The following is a 20,087-nucleotide window of genomic DNA, read 5'->3' on the forward strand; positions in this document are numbered from 1 at the left end:
CCATCCGTCAGGTACTGGAGCCCATAGTAGACCTCTCGGAGGTATGGGAGATCATAGGGAGTTTTACTGGATGGCACATTTGGAAGGCCCGATGCCAGGTGGCCTTCAGCGGAGAGAGATTCTCAGCACATCCGACCTTAGCAGAGCTCTGGACCTCCATCATCCATTCCCTCCGCGGCCAATGGGATCAGGTGCAAGGCGAGTCCAGGGCTCGTCAAGAGCTCCGTGGTCACTTCATGCATACGGGCGGCCAAGGTCTGTTCTTTGTGATGCAGGCAGGCAGCCCCATTTGGCGATATAGCCGCCCCCCCCCCCCCCCCCCCCAATGGCTTCTTGCCCCCATCCCCCCTAGACCCCCTTGAGAGGCTTGTATACATGATGTACTGGTGACTTTGCTTCAGCTCCAGCTAGTCTTTTGAGCATGAGCACTTTGTTGTAATCAGCTTTTTGAGTAATATAATCAGCCACATTTTACTTGCAAAAAGAAAAAGGTCAGCTGAGCTGTGAGGTAGGTCAAGAGGCAGTAGTTTTTGAGATGCTGCTCTGTAGCAGTATATGTGGCAATGAAAGGCAGGCACCTATGCAAAATGAAGGTGGTAAGCAGGAGGGAGATGAGGATTGCATAAAGGATTGTGAAGAGCAATGATAGGAGATGATCACTCATCTATTCACCTGAGTGAGCAAAGTTGGTGTATCTCTTTACTGTTGCTCCTCTTTTGAGAGTGGTACCTTTTGAGCCCTCAATGCAGCAAAAGAGCGATGGCAGAAACAAGGTGTCTCTCTTGTTACAACGGTGGCTACCAGTAGAGAGAGTGTGTTTACTTAATCAGTACAAGAGGATGGCAGACTCAAGAGGGAGGATCTGGATCGATTGGTGTTTATAGGATGCCTTGAGCAGAGGATCCAGGTTGCAGCTCATCATGTCAGGACTTGATACCTAGACCAAGACCCTGAAATATACAAAACAGGCAGCTGGAGGCATTGGGCATACAGGAGGGACTCAAAAGAATACAGTGGACCCTCGGGAGTGGATCTGGAAAAATTCACTTGTCAGGGATGTTTCCTTTTTTGGGAGTACCTAGATTGAGGAGGATGATACAAATGAGCAGAATCAGAGTGATGCCAGTGACTGAACATCGGACTGCATAGGGTATACCGCCACCTTTGCTTGCTGACTTCTAGAGGAGATTGGAGAACAAGTTTGGACCAAGAAAGATTTCACTCTTTCTTTGGTCAGTAGCATGGAGTAGTTTAGTAGTTGCTACATGGCTTGGCTATGGTTCAAGGCCATGAATGTTAGGTGCGGAGAGCTAGAGAGACATACAGACATTGCATTCAGGATTTCCCTAGGCTGAGGAGGTTTGGAGGAGAGCCCTTAAGGTGGTGTTTCTTGGCATTGCAGACTCTTATGATTATTACATGGGGGGCAGTTACTTGGGTCACAGATGGAGGCCCAGCCTGTGGATATGAAGATGTATAAGATGTCGTGCTTACCTTGTCTCAGGGCAGCCTGTGAGCAAGTTTGTCGTGCCAAATTTCTCACAGACAATCTAGAACCAAGAGCATCTGTCACAGATGGGAGCTTGTGGCTAGCATTATTGCTTGGTAAAGATGTAACCATGATATGGATTTATTGGACATATCCATGGCAGAGATTCTTTTCCAGGATTTGGACAGAGATTGTCCATACTCTTCATGGGAGATGGGAGAGAATACAAGGTGTTTGGAGACTATGAAGAGGAGGAGAGATTCTTTTCTCAGGACCTCAGATCTGCACTTCTTTCATTGTCAGACACATATGGTCTGGCACTATAGACCTCCTGACTGGTTATTCATTCAGGCATTGTTATGACTTCCTACTTATTGTTTTTCTTTTGTCATTGACGTCCCTTACAGAGGTTTTTGTTATATTGCCTTGGGATATTTTGTCCCTAGGGTATTTTATTAAATAGAGAATTTTGTCTTCTCTAGAAAAAAAAACCTCCTCGTTTTACAAGGATTCAGATACAGGATGCGGGACTATTAGAGGCTGCATAAGATGACCCTTTTGTTTTTTGGACTGGCTGTATGAACATGGCTGCCCCTCAGCCATGTTCATACAGCCAGTCATATAGATTGTTCCAGTTGTGATCACCACATTGAAACCCAAAGACATTTGATATGGGGCTGCCCCTCAGCTTTAGGGAATCTGGCAGTTAAGGAATCTGGCAGAGAGGTTTCTTCAGGGATAGATGGGAAGACGACAATCACCAGGGACAAGTATGCATGGCCTTAACCTCAACCTCCACACCATCCTCTTGTTAAGCACTATGAAGGGCTTCGTCCTAAAGCCTTTGAAGGGATGGTAGGCAGCACCTCAATCCTGTCCCCCTCTGTATGGGACATCTCCCCTCCTAGAAATTTGCTTACCTAAGTGAGCAATGAGTGGAGAGTCTGGGTTTTAATGTGAATAGCACGTCCCAACCTCTAGCATTTGGAAATGCTTTTACTCACAGATTCCTAGTGATACTCCTTTAGTATTCAAATCCTAGAAGTGGTATATTAACCCTAGCCGTTGATTATACACACCTAGGACCAAGCACACAGCTACAAGGAAATTTTGTGGCGGTTAGTCTTGAACTGCAATGAAACTCACACTTGCATTGCTATGAGCTTGGCCATGGCCATTGGCCCAAGCTCGGTCTTAAAAGTTTAGCCAAGTCCATGAGCTTTGCCCAAGGACCACAAGACCAAGCTGACAAGCATCCGAATACCTCGATATTTCCAAAACAGTAGAGCCAAAAGTCACTTGCATTCTGAAAGGGAGGATAAAGTCTTCGTGGTACACATGTATCAGTCTGCTATGTCAGTGTATTATGACTACCTTAAGCGTGAATTGTTTAGATCACATGAAACCAAAGAATACATAATAGTACCACATACTAAGTGGAAGTTCTAGATATTCAGAAAGAACTAAGAGTAATCTTTGCCTCAAGTGCTAGGCTCTTGTCCCTATGTTTGCCATGTAAGTGAGAGCTTGGCCCTAGGGCCATGGTCACAGAAATGCATGTGTGAGCTCGGCCATTAAGGCCAAAATCATGGCTCAAGAATCTTCCATGTGTATGTTTTTGGTCCTAGGGCCATATACTTTTGATGATGGTGTATGAGATGAGCAAAGTCCTGATTATAATTATTAGTCAACCCTTGACATTCACAATCCACAGACAATTTATATACATTGTGAGGTATCTTGATGTCAAAATCTTATATACATTGTGAGGTATCTTGATGTCAAAATCTTATGTCTTATTGCAGACCGTGTTCCTATGGATTGCAATAGCAAATTCATTCTTCACAGCAGCACGGGCCTTCTCTTTTGCATATGGTGGACTTGCTGCTGCATTCAAAGTGCATGAAGCCCTCCTAATGCGTGTCATATCTGCACCAATCTATTTCTTTGAACATAACCCAAAAGGACGTCTTTTGAACAGGTTCGCCTCTTTTCCAGTTATCCACCAGTAAGTTTAGTTTTGTTATTTCTCCTTTTCTCCCTTGCTTTCAACAACAGTATATTGCAAGATTGAGAGCTTATCATGATGGTGTAGCATTCATATTTCAATAGGCACTTCTTGTTTTTGGTGAAACAGGCTGAATGTATTATATCAATGTATAGCAGGTGTTGTGTTCCTTTATATAAGTTACAAGTGGGAAGTGGCCCAAGAGGATGAAATTCAAGAGGACAAGATTGGAGAAAAGTCACGAAGAGTGCCAAGAAACACCAATGGTACTATATAGAGTAGCATCTCTATTTCCAACACTGCCTCTTGAATTCTATGAGCAAAGAGGGATTACAATGACACAAAGAAGTCAAAAAAATGCTAAAACCATGGATGCCCCCATCCTGCACATAGACTGGATGTGCCTCAGAGATAGCACAAAAAAGGACTCAAGTTTGAAGCATGGGATGAAGAAACATTTCCCCACACGTACCAGCTCACCAATGTCAAGTATAGTCCAAGAAAAGAGCTGCTCAAAGATCCAAGAGGACCATCAAATATTTTTGAACCATGTTGAGCATGAAGAGGCCAACAATGTCAAAGAGGCAGCCACTGATCAGCTCCCAAGCACATTGATTTCCTGCAAGGAAATGAAATCAAAAGAGGTGCCAATCTCAAAGCACTCCTCAAGGTGTGTGTCCCATGCATGGGTCCCTCTAGGTGAGCTGGTGTCCTATCTTGTAGTAGTGCTGTGCGGTGCCTCTAGAGAGAGAAGTGGTAGATGAGAGACAATTCTCACTTTCTCGGAAAATGCCAAAAAAGCTGTTGCATGCATCAGACTATGCATTAAAATGATGTGGCCTATAGCTGATTAGGGTGTTTCTGTTGTCTAACCCATAGTTACCTGGAACGGGGAACGGGAACGAGAACGGGACCCCTTGGAACGGAGGGAACGTCCAAGGTGGGGGAACGGGAACGGGCGGAACGGCACATGTCTTAAGTGCCCCAAATATGCCCTGCATTACCAAGTTGCCCCAAAGAATGTCCCTCTAATTGTCCCAATACCCCTCAATGGTCCAAATTGACTCGAATGTCCCAAAATTGACTCGATTACCCCCATAGCTCCAAATTGCTCTGAATTGCCCCAATTATTCTAGTTTCCCTTGAAATTAGACAATATAAATGGATGATTACCTTGGAATTGAGAATAGGCTGAAATTTGATTGTGATTTGCAAGAGTTCATAATGCATCAAATTTGAACTTTGCATGGACTCTTGATTGGCTTGTGGGTTGTCTTGACACTTTGAATATTCAAAGAGAGAGAGAGAGAGAGAGAGAGAGAGAGAGAGAGAGAGAGAGAGAGAGATTAGGCGATGGACATGAGTGAACATTTGGTAGAGAGAGATTAGGCGATGGACATGAGTGAACATTTGGTAGAGAGAGATTACGAAAAAAAGAGAGAGAGATTAGGCGATGGACATGAGTGAACATTTGGTAGAAGGAGTGTGATACAAGCAAAAAGAGAAAACGTGGAAAAATGTAAATTTCTGGTCAATAGGCCTGGAACGGCCGTTCCAAACAGGGAATGGCAGGGGGAATAGTAGGGAACGGCCTTGGGAACAACAGGGAACGTTCCCTGGCCGTTTCACCTTCTCCAAGGGTCTGTAACGCATTAAACTGTTCCTACAGGCCGGAACGGCCATTCCCTGTTTCTATGGTCTAACCCTTCAAAATCAGGCTCAACAGCTGTCAATTACTCTAGAATGTGTGTGTGTTGTTGTTTGAGCCACATATCCCTTTGGCCCTACTCTCGATCAAAATAACATTAATGCTGCCCAACCTCTTTGAACTTAAAATTGTCGAAACTTTCCACATACCTTATTATAGGACATTAAATTTTTAGTTTGCTAACCTTCATGATACCAAAAGTCATTTTTGAGAGGGAGCTCAGTGTCCTTGACCAAGATCTGACTTAGTCATCCCATTGCCACCTATCCACCACAACTTCTACCAATATCCCCACTACCCAAGCTAGGATTATCTTTCACGTGTCACACAATCAACTTAATCTCACATGTAACCACACATGTATACAACTCAAGTATGCCAATGTAAGTTTCTGACAAGCATTAAGTTAAAAATTCACATCCATATGACAAGATCTGTACTTTTCAATGTGAGCTGCACTAGAGCAACTAAAATCTCCCCCCTAGGATCCAACCTAAATAGCGTAATTACTGGTATCCATATAAACCTCAAAAGGTTTATTCGAATCAATAATTTGCAACATCAATGCAATGATAACTAGTTGTTTTAGTATTTGAAAACATGGATTAAGCTCACTAGTTCAAACAATTGGTGGACTGACGTACTTTTTCTTGCTTTGGATACCCTAAAGCAGACATGTTAAGGGTTCAACAATATGAGGATAGTTCTTCATGAACTCAAGACTAAAATTCAATAAAACCTAAGAAGGATTTTACTTGCCCTATAGTCCTTGGAATAGACCAATCAAGCACTACTCAAACTTTTTGAGATCAATCCTGATTCCATCAATCGAGATGACATATCCAAGATATAACAACTCCATGTAAACAAATTCATACTTTGGATAGGTTTACAAACAATTTCGCTCATCTAGGTGTAAGATTTTATACAAATGTTTCACATATTTCTCCAACTTACTAAAAATAGAGATGTAGTCGAGGAAAACAACTATCCACTTTCTGAGATACGGATGAAATAAATAATTCATCATTTGTGGAAAGTTGTATGAGCATTAGTTAATCCAAAAGGTAGGACTACATATTAATAATGTTCATACAGTGTTCGAAATGCAATTTTCGAGACATTCTCTAAAGCTATTCGTATTTAATGGTAATCAGATCTAAGATTGATTTTGCTAAAACATTGCACATGAGAAAGTCGATCTATAAGATCATCCATCTTGCGTAACGGATATTTATTCTTAATGGTCACCTTATTGGGACCTTTATAATCAACACAAAAGCGCATGGTGTCATCTTTTTAGCGAGAGGGACAAGCGTGCCCCATGGAGATTTACACACCTCAATAAAACCCTTAGCTAGGTAATCATGAAGTTGCCTAGCTATCTCGTCATTCTCTTTCGAGCTAAACTGATAAGATTGTTGATAGACGGCATGGTTACTGGTCTCGATCCTATGATCTAAGGTACCTCGAGATAGCACAAGTCCATTAGCTAATTCAGACGAAAAGACATCAGCATGTTCTTGTAGATGGGATCTAAATATTCACTCATATTTAAATTTACATTAATATCATTATTTTTAAATATGCAATTACGTTGTGAATCAAATGATTGAACTTTTTCATGAAATAAATATAAGTAATAACATTTGGATTTTAAAATACATTCATTAAATTTCAAAGTTAATATCTTTTTTTTTTTGTGACTTTGGAGAATAAATAGCCCTCGATCACATAATGACAACCATCAAGTTCAAAAGAGAATGCATGAGTTTTATAGTTTATGTACAAAGAGGAATATTTATCAAAATGGCGTGGCATGTCAATAATGATATCAATATGGTCAAGGATCATAAGTTGGAAGTAAGCTAATGATACTATTGGATTGAAATATCCAAACTCGGTACCATCAAGTCCCAATGATCCACAATTGTGTGTTCTGCATAATGGACAAGATAAGCTTGTTCAGTAGGTACCAGGTGGACCTGTGCTTTCTACATCAACTAAGAAGAAAGGAAATTGTGAGTAGAGCCATTGTTGAACAAAAATGTAACTTATTGGCCATGCCCAACTTTTAAAGGGATCAGGTTGGAACTGAAGAGGCATTGTTCTTATGGCCATGAATACAAATGGAAAACAGGGAGTGTGCATCTTGGCTAATTGTCATTGCATGTCCATGATTTGAGCTTGGAGGATCGCCACTAGCAACAAATCTCAATCAGATTTAATAGAAGAAGATGCTTTGGGATGGTGCCTATGCATGTATTCAAGTAGCCAGATGGGCATCCTCCATGTGTTGAGGTTCAGTATAAGAAGGGTTTATCAAAAGGAGATACTTCACAAGAAGCCATGACAATAAGTGAGAAGAGGTAGATTGAGAGAAAGTAAGAAGACTAAGAGCAAGATTTTATGTTGTTTTGATTCAAGAGAGAGGTAAATGCAAATGATAACAAGACTATACATAGAGTGCATAAAAATGCAAGCTGAACAATTGTTTTTCTATTTTTCGGGAAGGAAGGGGCCAGCTCTTTTAAAAAATCAAAGGCTTTAAAAGAAGGTTTATAAGAAGAAAAAATATAGTGAGCCTTCAATTCATACTTTTTTCTACCGTCTCTTCTAATTATGGCTTCCACATTCTATCAAAGGGAGTTTGCCTAACTTTGACCACGTAGGTCAATGATCCGGCTTGCCTTGCCTGCAATCAAAACACCTCACTACCCTTCAAGAGCACTCGACAATGCTCAGGCAAATGCCCATGTGGCAGCTTGCACGTTCGCCTCCCCCACCTAGTCCATGGTCATTTGCGCAGCCTCTTCCTACGCAGTCTGCCGTTGTTGGTAGGTCCCCCCCCCGCCTAACCTACTGGAACTACCTTGTGGCTTTGCAGCCATGGATAGCCACGGTCTCTCCTTTTTTTCGTGAATAAGAGTATATTAATGTATGGAAATATTTACATCAGGCCTTCAGGCCAACCAAACAAAAAGGAAAACAACAGTAATGAAGTCATGGATACCCACGCTCTCTCTCTCTCTCTCTCTCTCTCTCTCTCTCTAGACGGATGCCACTTATGGACTGTGATGGACTGGAAGCACAACATTATGATGGCTGGGAACACATGGAAAGACCGCTAATCATGATGATAGCACGTATGATAAGGGCAAAAGCCTCAGTACCATAGGAGATCTTCTGGGCAGAATTAGGTGTTGCACCCATGGTAGTTGAGGCATTATTTCAAGCAATTACTTTCCTTCAGAGGATATGGCAGCTCCCTAAAGATCGATATCCTAGACTAGTGTTGGAGTCTTCAAGACAGCTTGCAACAGAGGGAGATAGACAGTGTTGGTATGCACACATGAGCACAAGGCTGAATTTACATGGCATGAGTACAAATAGACTACCACCATTTGATTACATCCTCGACTGCCCTACTTTGAGCCTTAGTCGTGCAAAGCTGAATAGTGTGATCAGGGCAGACATCACTAAAGTGGAGATAGAAAGGACTTGGTCCAAGCCCCCTTTCCCATTAGGCACGAAAACGGCACAACACCAAAGTCACTTCTTGCAGCCAAATAGTGTGATCAGGGCTGACATCACTAAAGTGGAGATAGAAAGGACTTGGTCCAAGCCCCCTTTCCCATTAGACATGAAAACGGCACAATACCAAAGTCACTTCTTGCAGCTTTCTCATGACAGTTTCATAGTGAGGCCTAGATACATGGATGCTCAACTGTCCCACGGACTCCGAGTCGCTATTGGTCAAATCCACACCTCATCGCATCAGTTGATGATTGAGACAGGTCGATGGAGCCATATTGCAGCCAATGAGAGAATGTGCCAGCTTTGTGGATGGTAGCCAGAGATGGACGAGCACTACATTTGTAGATGTACTGTATACTATGATATTCAAGACCATTATCATTGCCTCTTTAAGAAAGGCTTTGGACCACTAAGACGGGTGATGGACTATGAGGACCAAAGATGTTTGGGCCTTTTCTTGCTGGAGCTCCAACGATGCAGAGCATTATTGTTACAGGATAGGAGGCAACCCCAGCATCATCCACCCCTCGAGAGAGGAGTTACAAACTACTTCAGTGTAGCTGAATCCCTAGCCGCAACTATCTCAGACACTACATCTCCTACTAATGGACGTCGCCGAGATACAGTATTAGGAGGCATCACAGTTGACAGAGCTACAACGCTACACAGAGCACAATGCCTTAGAATACCTACTCGGCAACATAGGCGTGCCACATTCACATCATGATTGCTCATTACAGAGGCAGATTGGTGCAGTGTTAGATATGATCAATGCCCCACCCTCATTAGGTGCTACCAATGATCCATGGTGCTCAAAGTTGTAAGGCCCCCATTATGAGGAGAAGCCAAATGTGAGCCCGGACATTGGTTGAGTCCTGACTTGTATATTAGATGAGGTCTATGTGACCGGATGGCAAAAAGGCGACTGTTGTGGGTCTAATCTTTGGGTTAGACGGAGTGGTTAAGCTGGTAGCAACTCGAGACACATTGCATCGAGTTGCGGTGTAAGGGAGTTAAAAGGGGCCCTTATTGTGGGGTCCGGGGGCCGTGGAAGCGGCTCCTAGCTGGGGGGTCCCAGAGGGGCCAATGGCCCCCCTGGCGAGGGTCCGGGGGCAGTGCCCCCGGCCCGATGGTAAAGGGAATATTTCCTAGAATATTCCCTGGCCAACTAGTGGAGGCTTATATGGTAGGTCAGTCAGGCCAACCTCATGGCCTTCGCAAGCTATAAAAGCTAAACCCCTTCACAACCATCGATCACTCATCTTTCACCTAGTCAGAGTTGTTGTTCCAGCTAGCCTTAAGCTCTTCACCTATCTTCTGTCTAGATCGCCATCTAAGCTTCACACAGTGGAAGCGCACGGGTGGACAGAGCCATCTTTGTATCAGTTGTTTGGAGTTAAAGAATTTACTGATTCTCCTCTTTTCTGTTGTGTACTCTCTATCTCTTTCTCAGATTATGTTCGCTGCGCCATGTAATATTTTACATGGTATTAGGGCCCAGGGGGCTCTAGAGATCGGAGAGTATGCAAGAGGCAAAGGCTTCAACAGCAAAGAGAAACTATGTCGACTTCCGGAAGCGGTTCTAGCGCATCAGGAAGCGGTGCAGGAGGTGGTGTTGCTGTACCGGCTATTCAAACACTGAGGATTCGTCCACCAACCTTCAGCGAAGGCAAGTTAGATGGTACAAACTACACCTTGTGGAAGTTCAAAATTACAACTATCCTTGATTCTTATGAGCTTCAGATCTTCTACGAGCTTGGAAACGAAGGAATGCAGATGCATTGTGTGCCTTAGTTACAAGCTGTTCTGACAGTGTTCTGACTTTGATTCAGCATACAACCAAAGCGTCAGAGGCTTGGAATGTACTAAGGAGCCAGTATGAAACATGAAACCAAACAAGGATTCAAAACTTGGAGAATCAACTAGCAGCGGAGAAGTTTGCTGAAGGAGAGACGGTTGAAGCATTCATCACTCAGATTAAGAATCTGCGCGACCAGATGGCTGGCGCTAGGATACAAAAGACTAGCGAAGAGCTAGCTCGGAGGTGTCTTCGGATTTGTTCACAAAAGTTTGATGGACTAGTAACTGCCCTTAATACTCATGTGAGACCTCAAGCTTTGACTTTTGAGGAGTTTTGTGCATTATTAATGGAGGAGGAGTTGAGGCTAAAAGCCCGAGAAGAAAGTAACAATGGAGATACTGCATTCTCTGCAAATGCAAAAGGCAAAGGTGGTTCCTCCACCAAAAATGATGGTGACAAAAAGAAGAAGGGCAGAAAGAAGAAGTTTCAAGGAGAGTGCTTCTACTGCAAAAAGAAAGGACATGCAATTGCAGATTGTCGTATCAAGAAGGCAGATGAAAAGAATGGTACCCTTAAAAGTAAAGGGAAAGAGACAGCTAATACGGCTGAAGCAGAGCTGGAATTATTCATGGCGACCATTGAGGAAGTGTGCTCCTCGGCGCAAGAAAAATCTACCATTGACTCATGGGTGTTGGATAGTGGGGCCTCCCGTCACATGACCAACAAGAAAGGTCTATACAGTTCTATGCAGCCTCTACAAGAATCCATCACTGTGACGGTTGGAAATGATGCTAAATGCCCTGCTGCAGGCACAGGTACTATTTCTTTTGTTGCTGCAAATGGTGAAGTCAAAAAGCTTTCAAATGTGTTGTATGTTCCCGAAATCAGGAGAAATCTATTATCAGTTGCTGCTATAACTGATCTTGGTCATGAAGTGAGGTTCAAGAAGACAGGTGCAGAAATTATTGATAGTGCTGACACAATTGTTGGCAAAGGAGAAAGAAGGAACAACCTGTATGAGCTAAGTGCTCTTACAGCCACCGCTGAAGTGGGTACAAGTAAGCTTTGGCATGAAAGGTTTGGACACATCGGATTTGCAATATTGAAGGAGATGCAAAAGCAAGGTATGGTTGCTCACCTACCTACAATAACTGAATTGAAGGAACCATGTGAAGCTTGTATGATAGGCAAGCAACAGAGAAAGGCATTTCCACAAGAAAGCAAGAATAGAGCACAGGCTCCTCTAGAGTTGGTGCATGCTGACTTGTGTGGTAAGATGCCTACACAGGCCTTGGGGGGATCTTCTTATTTTATGTTGATTGTCGACGACTACAGTAGGAAGATGTGGGTGTACTTCCTTCATGATAAGGCTCAAGCTTTTGGTAAGTTTAAAGAATGGCTAATACTTGTTGAGAATGAAACAGGGAAAAGTGTGAAGAAATTTAGAACAGATGGTGGTGGTGAGTTCAACTCAAAGGAGTTTAAAGGCTTTTGCAAGAGCAAAGGGATCAAGCGTCAATTGACGACGCCTCACACACCTCAGCAGAACGGTGTTGTGGAACACAGGAATCGCACCATTGTGGAGATGGCAAGATGCATGCTAAAGGGCAAGGGATTGCCTAACCATTTTTGGGCTGAAGCTGTTAATACTGCAATATACATTCTAAATCGGAGCTATACAAAGGCTCTCAAGGGAAAAACACCTCATGAGGCTTACACTAGTAAGAAACCATCTGTCTCACATTTGAGAATTTTTGGATGTGAATGTTATGCACATGTTCCAAATGAGAAGAGAAACAAGTTACAACCAAAAAGCAGAAAATGTATCTTCTTGGGTTATAGTGATGAGCAGAAGGCTTACAAATTATATGACCAAGAGGCAAAGAAGATCATCGCGAGCCGTGATGTGGTGTTCCAGGAGGAGCCGCATACAGTGGAGGAGGAGAAGGCAAGTTCTTCCACTTTATCATCAAGCAAAGAAGTAGTCCACTATGAACCTATCCCGAGAGCTATCCCTATCCTTAAGGAGGAGGAAGCATCATCTTCAGATGATGAGGAAAAAGTTCACCAACCTGACATCACCCCACCGGAAAAGCCATTGCCGCGCTGGGTGAAGCAGCTCTATGACCACAATAATCCTATACCTGCATCTGTTGAGGAGAAGGCAGACGGACCAAGGAGGTCTCAGAGAATAGAGGAGCAAAGGAGGGCTCCTGCTCACATAGTCAATATGGCCTTGATGGTTGAGATTATGAGAGAAGTAAAGGAGCCAACTGACTTAGAAGAAGCACTGGCAGATCCATCATGGAAGGCTGCTATGCAGGCGGAGTATGACAGCATAATGAAGAATGACACTCGGGAGCTAGTGGATCGACCAGCCAAGCGGAAGGTTATTGACACCAAGTGGATCTAGAAGGTAAAGTACAAGGCTGATGATACCTTAGAAAAGTACAAAGATAGACTGGTTGCCCAAGGATTTTCACAAGTTGAAGGGCTTGATTTTCAAGAGTCATTTGCCCCAACTGCCAGAATGACCACTATTCTCACGGTACTTGCAATGGCTGCCCACAAGAAGTGGCCAGTGTACCAAATGGATGTTAAGTCAGCGTTCTTAAATGGTGACCTCAAGGAGGAGGTGTACGTGGCTCAGCCACCAGGGTTTGAGGCCCCCCCATTCTGAGAACAAAGTGTGTAAGCTGAAGAAGGCATTATATGGGCTGAAACATGCCCCCAGAGCATGGTACCAGCGGATAGATAAGTTCTTTTTAAACCTAAACTTCAAAAGATGTGCCTCAGATGCTAACTTGTATGTTTACAGGGATGGTAAAAAGTCTGTAGTGATTATCCTATATGTGGACGACCTTCTTATTACAGGTGACTATGAAGATATGATCAACCAAACTCGAAAGGCTTTGAGTTCTGAGTTTGAAATGACAGACTTGGGCTTGCTGTACTATTGTTTGGGGATTGAAGTCTGGCAAAAGCCAGGAAAGATCTTCATCTCTCAGAAGAATTATGCATGGGAGATCTTGAAGGCAGTCTGATCTACTTGTGTAACACCAGACCAGATATCAGTTTTACTGTTGGTGTTTTGAGCAGGTTCTCAAACAAACCTCATGAGAGTCATTGGAAGGCTGGGATGCGGGTGCTCAGATACTTGAAGAAAACTCTTGACTATGGTATCACACAGAGTTTCGGAACTTCTCTTGTGGGAAACTGTGACTCAGATTGGGCAGGAGACTGTGATTCCAAGAAGTCAATTTCTGATTATTGTTTCTCTTTGGGTTCAGGAATTTTCTCTTGGATTAGTAAGAAGCATCCAACAGTGGCATTGTCTTCTACCGAAGCAGAGTACAAGGCAACTTGTTTTGCTGCATGTGAAGCAGTATGGTTGAGAAGGATTCTATGGCATATGGGAGTGCAGGATGAAGAACCAACTGTGCTGAGATGTGACAATCAGAGTTGCATCGCCATTACCAAAAATCCAATGTTTCATACACGCACCAAACATATAGAGATCCAGTATCACTATGTGCGTGATTTGATAGAGGATGGGATAGTGGAACTGGTCTACTGTCCAACAGAGGAGAATGGAGCAGATATCTTCACCAAAGCACTTACGAAGGATCTGCTTCAAGTTCATCTTCAAAGACTCCGCATTGGGCCGAGGAGATAGTTCACCTATGGGTGGACATTGAGGGGGGGTGTTAGATATGATCAATGCCCCACCCTCATTAGGTACTACCAATGATCCATGGTGCTCAAAGTTGTAAGGCCCCCATTACGAGGAGAAGCCAAATGTGAGCCCGGACATTGGTTGAGTCCTGACTTGTATATCAGATTAGGTCTATGTGACCGGATGGCAAAAAGGTGACTGTTGTGGGTCTAATCTTTGGGTTAGACGGAGTGGTTAAGCTGGTAGCAACTTGAGGCACATTGCATCGAGTTGCGGTGTAAGGGAGTTAAAAGGGGCCTCTATTGTGGGGTCCGGGGGCCGCGGAAGTGGCCCCTGGCTAGGGGGTCCCAGGGGGGCCAGCGGCCCCCCTGGCGGGGGTCCAGGGGCAGTGCCCCCGGCCCGATGGTAAAGGGAATATTCCCTGGAATATTCCCTGGCCGACTAGTGGAGGCTTATATGGTAGGTCAGTCAGGCCAACCTCATGGCCTTTGCAGGCTATAAAAGCTAAACCCCTTCACAACCATCGATCACTCATCTTTCACCCAATCAGAGTTGTTGTTCCAGCTAGCCTTAAGCTCTTCACCTATCTTCTGTCTAGATCGCCATCTAAGCTTCACACAGTGGAAGCGCACGGGTGGACAGATCCATCTTTGTATCAGTTGTTTGGAGTTAAAGAATTTACTGATTCTCCTCTTTTCTGTTGTGTACTCTCTATCTCTTTCTCAGATTCTGTTCGCTGCGCCGTGTAATATTTTACATGACTCAGTCGAAGGTAGCTTGCAGAGTCTTGGTGTATTCCATAGACTAAGGGGGAGATACCCTACACTCTTGATCTTTTGAACTTAGTTTTTTTTTCCCCAACTTTTTCAATTTCCATACATCGCATTCCAATATACCATGTAAACTTACACATAAATTTTATCTCTTCTTATCTGATGAGAGATGATGATACCAATTGTATTGGTTATGGTCTCATAGGCCACTGTGGCCTTTTAGAGACGTTAATAAATCTTTCTTTCTTTCTTTTTCGTGAAGATAATTGAATTAGATAGTGAATATTTACATCAGACCATCAGGTCAACATTCTGTCTGTAGTAGTTATTTTCTATTACATCAGACCAAGAGGTTAGCATACTCTGTCTCTCGCACTCTTTGTGTCGGAGACAAAAGAGGTGAAGCAATGTCTCATCACACGTAGTGCAGAAAACACAACCCCCAGTAGAGATCTTTCGGGCGCAGAGCACTTCGCCTGTTGGAAGCCCCCCCATGAGCAACCACCACATGAACACTTTTCCCTGATACGGGACCTTAGACTTCCAAAGCTGGATAAATCTTTCCCACCACTTCTTATTACTGTCCCTACAATGCCATAATCTATTCACTTTCCCAATGACCCATCTCTTGGCTTCCACCATCTGATGATATATCTAATTAGTTGACCTTTTCCCGAAATCATCAAGAAGCACAAACATCCAGTCACGCCAAGGATCCAATGGCTGTAATACAGGCAAAGGAAAAAACCTCTGAAAACTGTCCTGTATAGACGACCAAATGTTCCCGTATCCACAAGGCACCCGAAAGTACTGACGAATACACCTAAAGGAATAAAGACAGGCCTGCCCAGGAATACACCATCACTCACTGTCTTCAACCCCAAACTAGCCATCCGATTGAACTTGTCACGCTGCAAATCTTTTGTGGCCAATCCAATAACCTTGAGCAAGCTAGTCTCTCTCCTTGTAGCGAATTTTCATCTTTACGAATATCCGAGGGACGCCAAAGTGCAAAACGAAGCATCTCCTACCAGGAAGCTATCAAATGAGAAAGAAGAAAAGACTGGGAGACTTTAAAGGCCTCATAGAATTAAGCACATGCCACCACGAAGCATGAATAATCGTGCTACCATGAGAGATGCCAGTCTTTTCTATGAAGAATTTAGCAATGTCTGACCAAGAATGACACTGAGTACATAGACTCTGTAACAAGGAAAGCTTCAAAGCGGCCATATGCAAATTGGCATCCAACAAAGCTGCACCCCCCTTCCTTTTCGGAGTGGTCACATGTTGCCAGGAGATCCATACATGTCCCAAACGATTGCCTTTCTTTTTCCAGAGCATAAATTTGATGGGCTGAACCAAATCCAAAATGGACTTCTTTGTCCAAGGAAGTAGTGGCTGAAAGAATGAGATCATACCGATTATTATACACTGAGCCACTTTTAGTCTAATATGTAGTGGCCAACTCTGGGATTTCCAGTACATGAACTTGTCATGAATTCAGAAGGCCATCCAATCCAACAAGGCTCAGGGAGTAACCTCCACACCAATAGGGTATCCCAAGTGTCTGGTTATATTGCCCCTTGTGATCGTAATTCTATTCCAGCCCAAGGCCTGCAGATCATTCTTCGTACAGGAGAGAAGGATGGATTTCTGAGTATTAATGTGAAGACCGGATGCCAAAGCAAAAAGATTCCAGGCCACCATTGCGCGGTTAACATTAATACCATCCACCTTAAGGAACATAAAAGAATCATCGGCCAAAGATTGACCCACAAGCTGGTCACCGCCAGGAAGAGTTAAGCCAACTATCTCACCTTGAGCTGCCAACTTATCCAATAATGAGAGCATGGGGTGAGTAACAAAGCAAACAGCAAAGGGCTAAGAGGACAGCCTTGCCGAAGGGACCGGGATCCCTCCATTAAGAGCAATATGGGCCACAGCACCCTAACTAATAGTATCAACTAGAGAAATCATATGGGGCCCAAAACCCATTGTAGACATTAATTGCCGCAAGAAAGACCAGCTGACATGATCAAAAGCCTTCTCAATATCCAGCATAACAACCTGCTGGCTAGAAGCTTTGGCATAGTCAATTCCGAGCTGAACATTCAAAATGTTGTGCATAATATTCCGACCTTTAATAAAACCGTATTGACGTGGATGGATGAGGAACAGAAAAACTTTTTGCAATCTGTTCGCAATAATTTCAGAGAAGATTTTATATAACGATCCCATAAGAGAAATGGGTCTCTATTGTTTCAAAGAGGTCGGAGAGGGAACCTTGGGCAACAATCTGATGACATCTTTCTTCCAATCCATAGGCATCATATGAGAGTTCCACTCCTGCTGACACAAGTGTGTTAATGGGTCCATAGGCTGTTGCACATGGGCTGAAAAGACAACTCTTTCACTTCATCTTCAGAAATATCAGCCTGCATTAGATTCACCCATTCTGGTTTGACCTGATTACTAACCAAGTCACAAATATATGTTCGAGCCAAGAGAACAACATCGGAAAGAATCTCTTGCGGACCCAACAAGGCCCTGTAAAAGTCAACAGTCATCTGAATAATGGAGGTAGGATCAGTCACCATATCACCCTGACCATCTTTTAAGCGCACAATATTTTCCCGGGCATATTTCTGATGCAGACGAGCAAAAAATTGATGAGTTTGACAGTTGTTGTCATGTAAAGCTTCGGCTCTGGCCAACAGTTTATATTTTGCATATTCCTCTTCCTGAAGAGATTGGACCTTGCCTTTCAGCCATTCAATGCATGTGAGCAAGTCATTGTTAGAGTCCCCAATCTGACACAAAGACAAGGAATGAGCTAACAAGGATTGAGCATGCTGCAATTCAGCTCGAAACAAGGAAGCATGCTAAATACCATATTGTCGGGATAACACTCGCACATTATCCCTAAAAACCACCCATGCTTCCATCCTTATAGAGAGGACCCTGGAGCTAAAAGAGGCTATCAGTTGCTAAACACCTTCCAAAAACTGATTGTGCTGCAAAAAAGATTGATTAAACCGAAGAGGCAGGCGGGCAAGGAGAGCCTTAAATGCATGAACAGGTCTGTGGCTCATTTCCAAGACCAAAGGGTAATGATCTGACAAAACATGCTGTTTTTCCGCGCGCATATCGATGATTGCAGGAAGAAAAGAGTCACTTTGACAAATGTATATCCTATCCAGTCGGGCCCAAGTGTTTGGATGCTAACAAGAACGATAAGTGTATCCAGCTTGTGATGGATACATCCAGGACCACATGTCCTGTAAATCGACCTACTCCTGCGTTCCTTGTACATACACTCTTCTGCTCGACCTAAGATTTGGCATCCCTTCTTCCTATGGCGTTTGCGTGAACGACTGAAGGAGCGAGAACACCTTTTGCACTTACTATTTTGGCGCAGAGTGTTTCCACACAGGGCTTGGAAAAGTCACTCCGAGCCCAGATTTGGTGGGACACAGCCTATTAGTGTACAATGACACGTCTTGTGATCACCATCTACTTCTATAATGGCGAATCTACAGGAATCCAATGGCATCGATATAGCCTTTCTCGATCAGCAGATTGGCCAAGGGAATGACAAAGACTTCGTGGATCTGGATGGTGATTCCTCGGCTGATGAACTCGGGCCATTGCAGGAAAGCGAAGAGATGGGCAAACGTCGTAGGATGTTGGTTGAAGAACCGGTCATGGGCCCGAATTCGTCTCAGCCAAAGGTTCATGTTTCTTGTTCACAACCCGATGGTTCTTTACAGTTTATGCTGGCCACTGCCAATCATCTTATGTCAGATTATGTCCATTGTAATGAGGATAAAGCTAATACACTATCGGATGGGGAACAAGTAGTTGCAGTCATGGGAACCGACCTGGTTTTACAACAGATAGCTGCTCTCCATGAGAGGACAGCCGTATTTTATTTCACTGGAAGGACTCCTTTGATCACCCAAATTCGTGCTTGGCTACAGTCTATGCTTGCCAGTTTTGAACAGTGCTCCGAAGATGTTTCGGGGCGTATGCAGGTCCCCTTGGTGGAAGAGATATATGATGGCCCAAAGGGGTTCTTTGAGGTTCTTTTTGGTTCTGCAGAAGTACGGGCTCTTATTATGCAACGCATTCCTCTATTTATGGATGGGAAATTAGTTCATGTGGTCCCTTGGAGACCCATGGCTGAGTTTCAGGAGGTGTTGAGACAAACATGTCCTATTTGGGTAGAGGTGGTGGATTTCCCTGCCCATCTCTGGAGACTTCTCCCTCTGGTTTTGAGATCCATTGGGGAGGCTTTGGTAGAACCTCGGCTGGCTTCCTGCAATCAGAATAGGGCATGTATGCTTTGGAATACAGGGAAACCCCGCCCGACGAAGATTCGCTTTGAGGTTCCAGGGTTACAAACATTGGTGTATGAGCTGAAATGGGGTACTTTTGCAAGACATTGTTTCCAATGTGGCCAGTTAGGCCATTTCATTTCAGAATCTCTCTCTCTCTCTCTCTCTCTCTCTCTCTCTCTCTCTCTCTTTGTGTGTATAAGCCACTTCTTGTCTCTCTGATGATGGATTCACTATTCAACCAACATATATGGACACCCATATCTCCCATAGTATATAGGTTGCTACCAAACAAATTCGTACGTCCTCTCACAGTCCATAGATGGAGGTAGTTAGATGGACAAAGACTCCAGCAAAGGATAGGGGTTGCCATCTTTGTGGCCGAGAGCGTGAGACAGAGGAGCATTACATATGCAGATGTACAATATACTATAACATATGAGAATGGTACGACTGCCTCTTCCATGATGGTTTTGGACCTCCTCGTTGTATCATCAAGTATGAGCACCAGAGATGCCTAGGTATTTTCCTCGTGGAGCTCCAAAGGTGTTGTATAGCACCCCCACAAGACTAGAGATCAGCACTTAGAGGGACCACATTGAGAGCAATGATAAACTTTTTTTATACATTTGACCCTATTCATACTACTAACCCTACAAATACAGAGCCACCTCACATTCTATGCCGCGGAGTCACATTGGATAGAGCCATTTCATTCCATTATCACGAGATAGTGAAGACTCACCACCAGGCAT

At 43.7% G+C, this 20,087-nt stretch overlaps 1 protein-coding gene across 6 annotated transcripts in view; it reads left to right on the plus strand.

Moving 5' to 3' along the window:
• Positions 1–20,087, plus strand: part of ABCC13 (multidrug resistance-associated protein 11) — a 257,291-nt gene that overhangs the window by 170,400 nt on the left and 66,804 nt on the right. For all 6 annotated transcript variants that reach the window (XM_087662983.1, XM_087662984.1, XM_087662980.1 and 3 more), the window contains one exon: positions 3,295–3,470. In XM_087662983.1, coding sequence (XP_087519109.1) covers positions 3,295–3,470 — 176 coding nt within the window. The remainder of the gene's footprint in view (positions 1–3,294; positions 3,471–20,087) is intronic.

The sequence above is a fragment of the Lygodium microphyllum genome, chromosome 22 (assembly GCF_053477565.2).
Source record: "Lygodium microphyllum isolate KBCC chromosome 22, Lygodium_microphyllum_v1.1.10, whole genome shotgun sequence".
In the NCBI taxonomy this organism is placed as follows: Eukaryota; Viridiplantae; Streptophyta; class Polypodiopsida; order Schizaeales; family Lygodiaceae; genus Lygodium; species Lygodium microphyllum.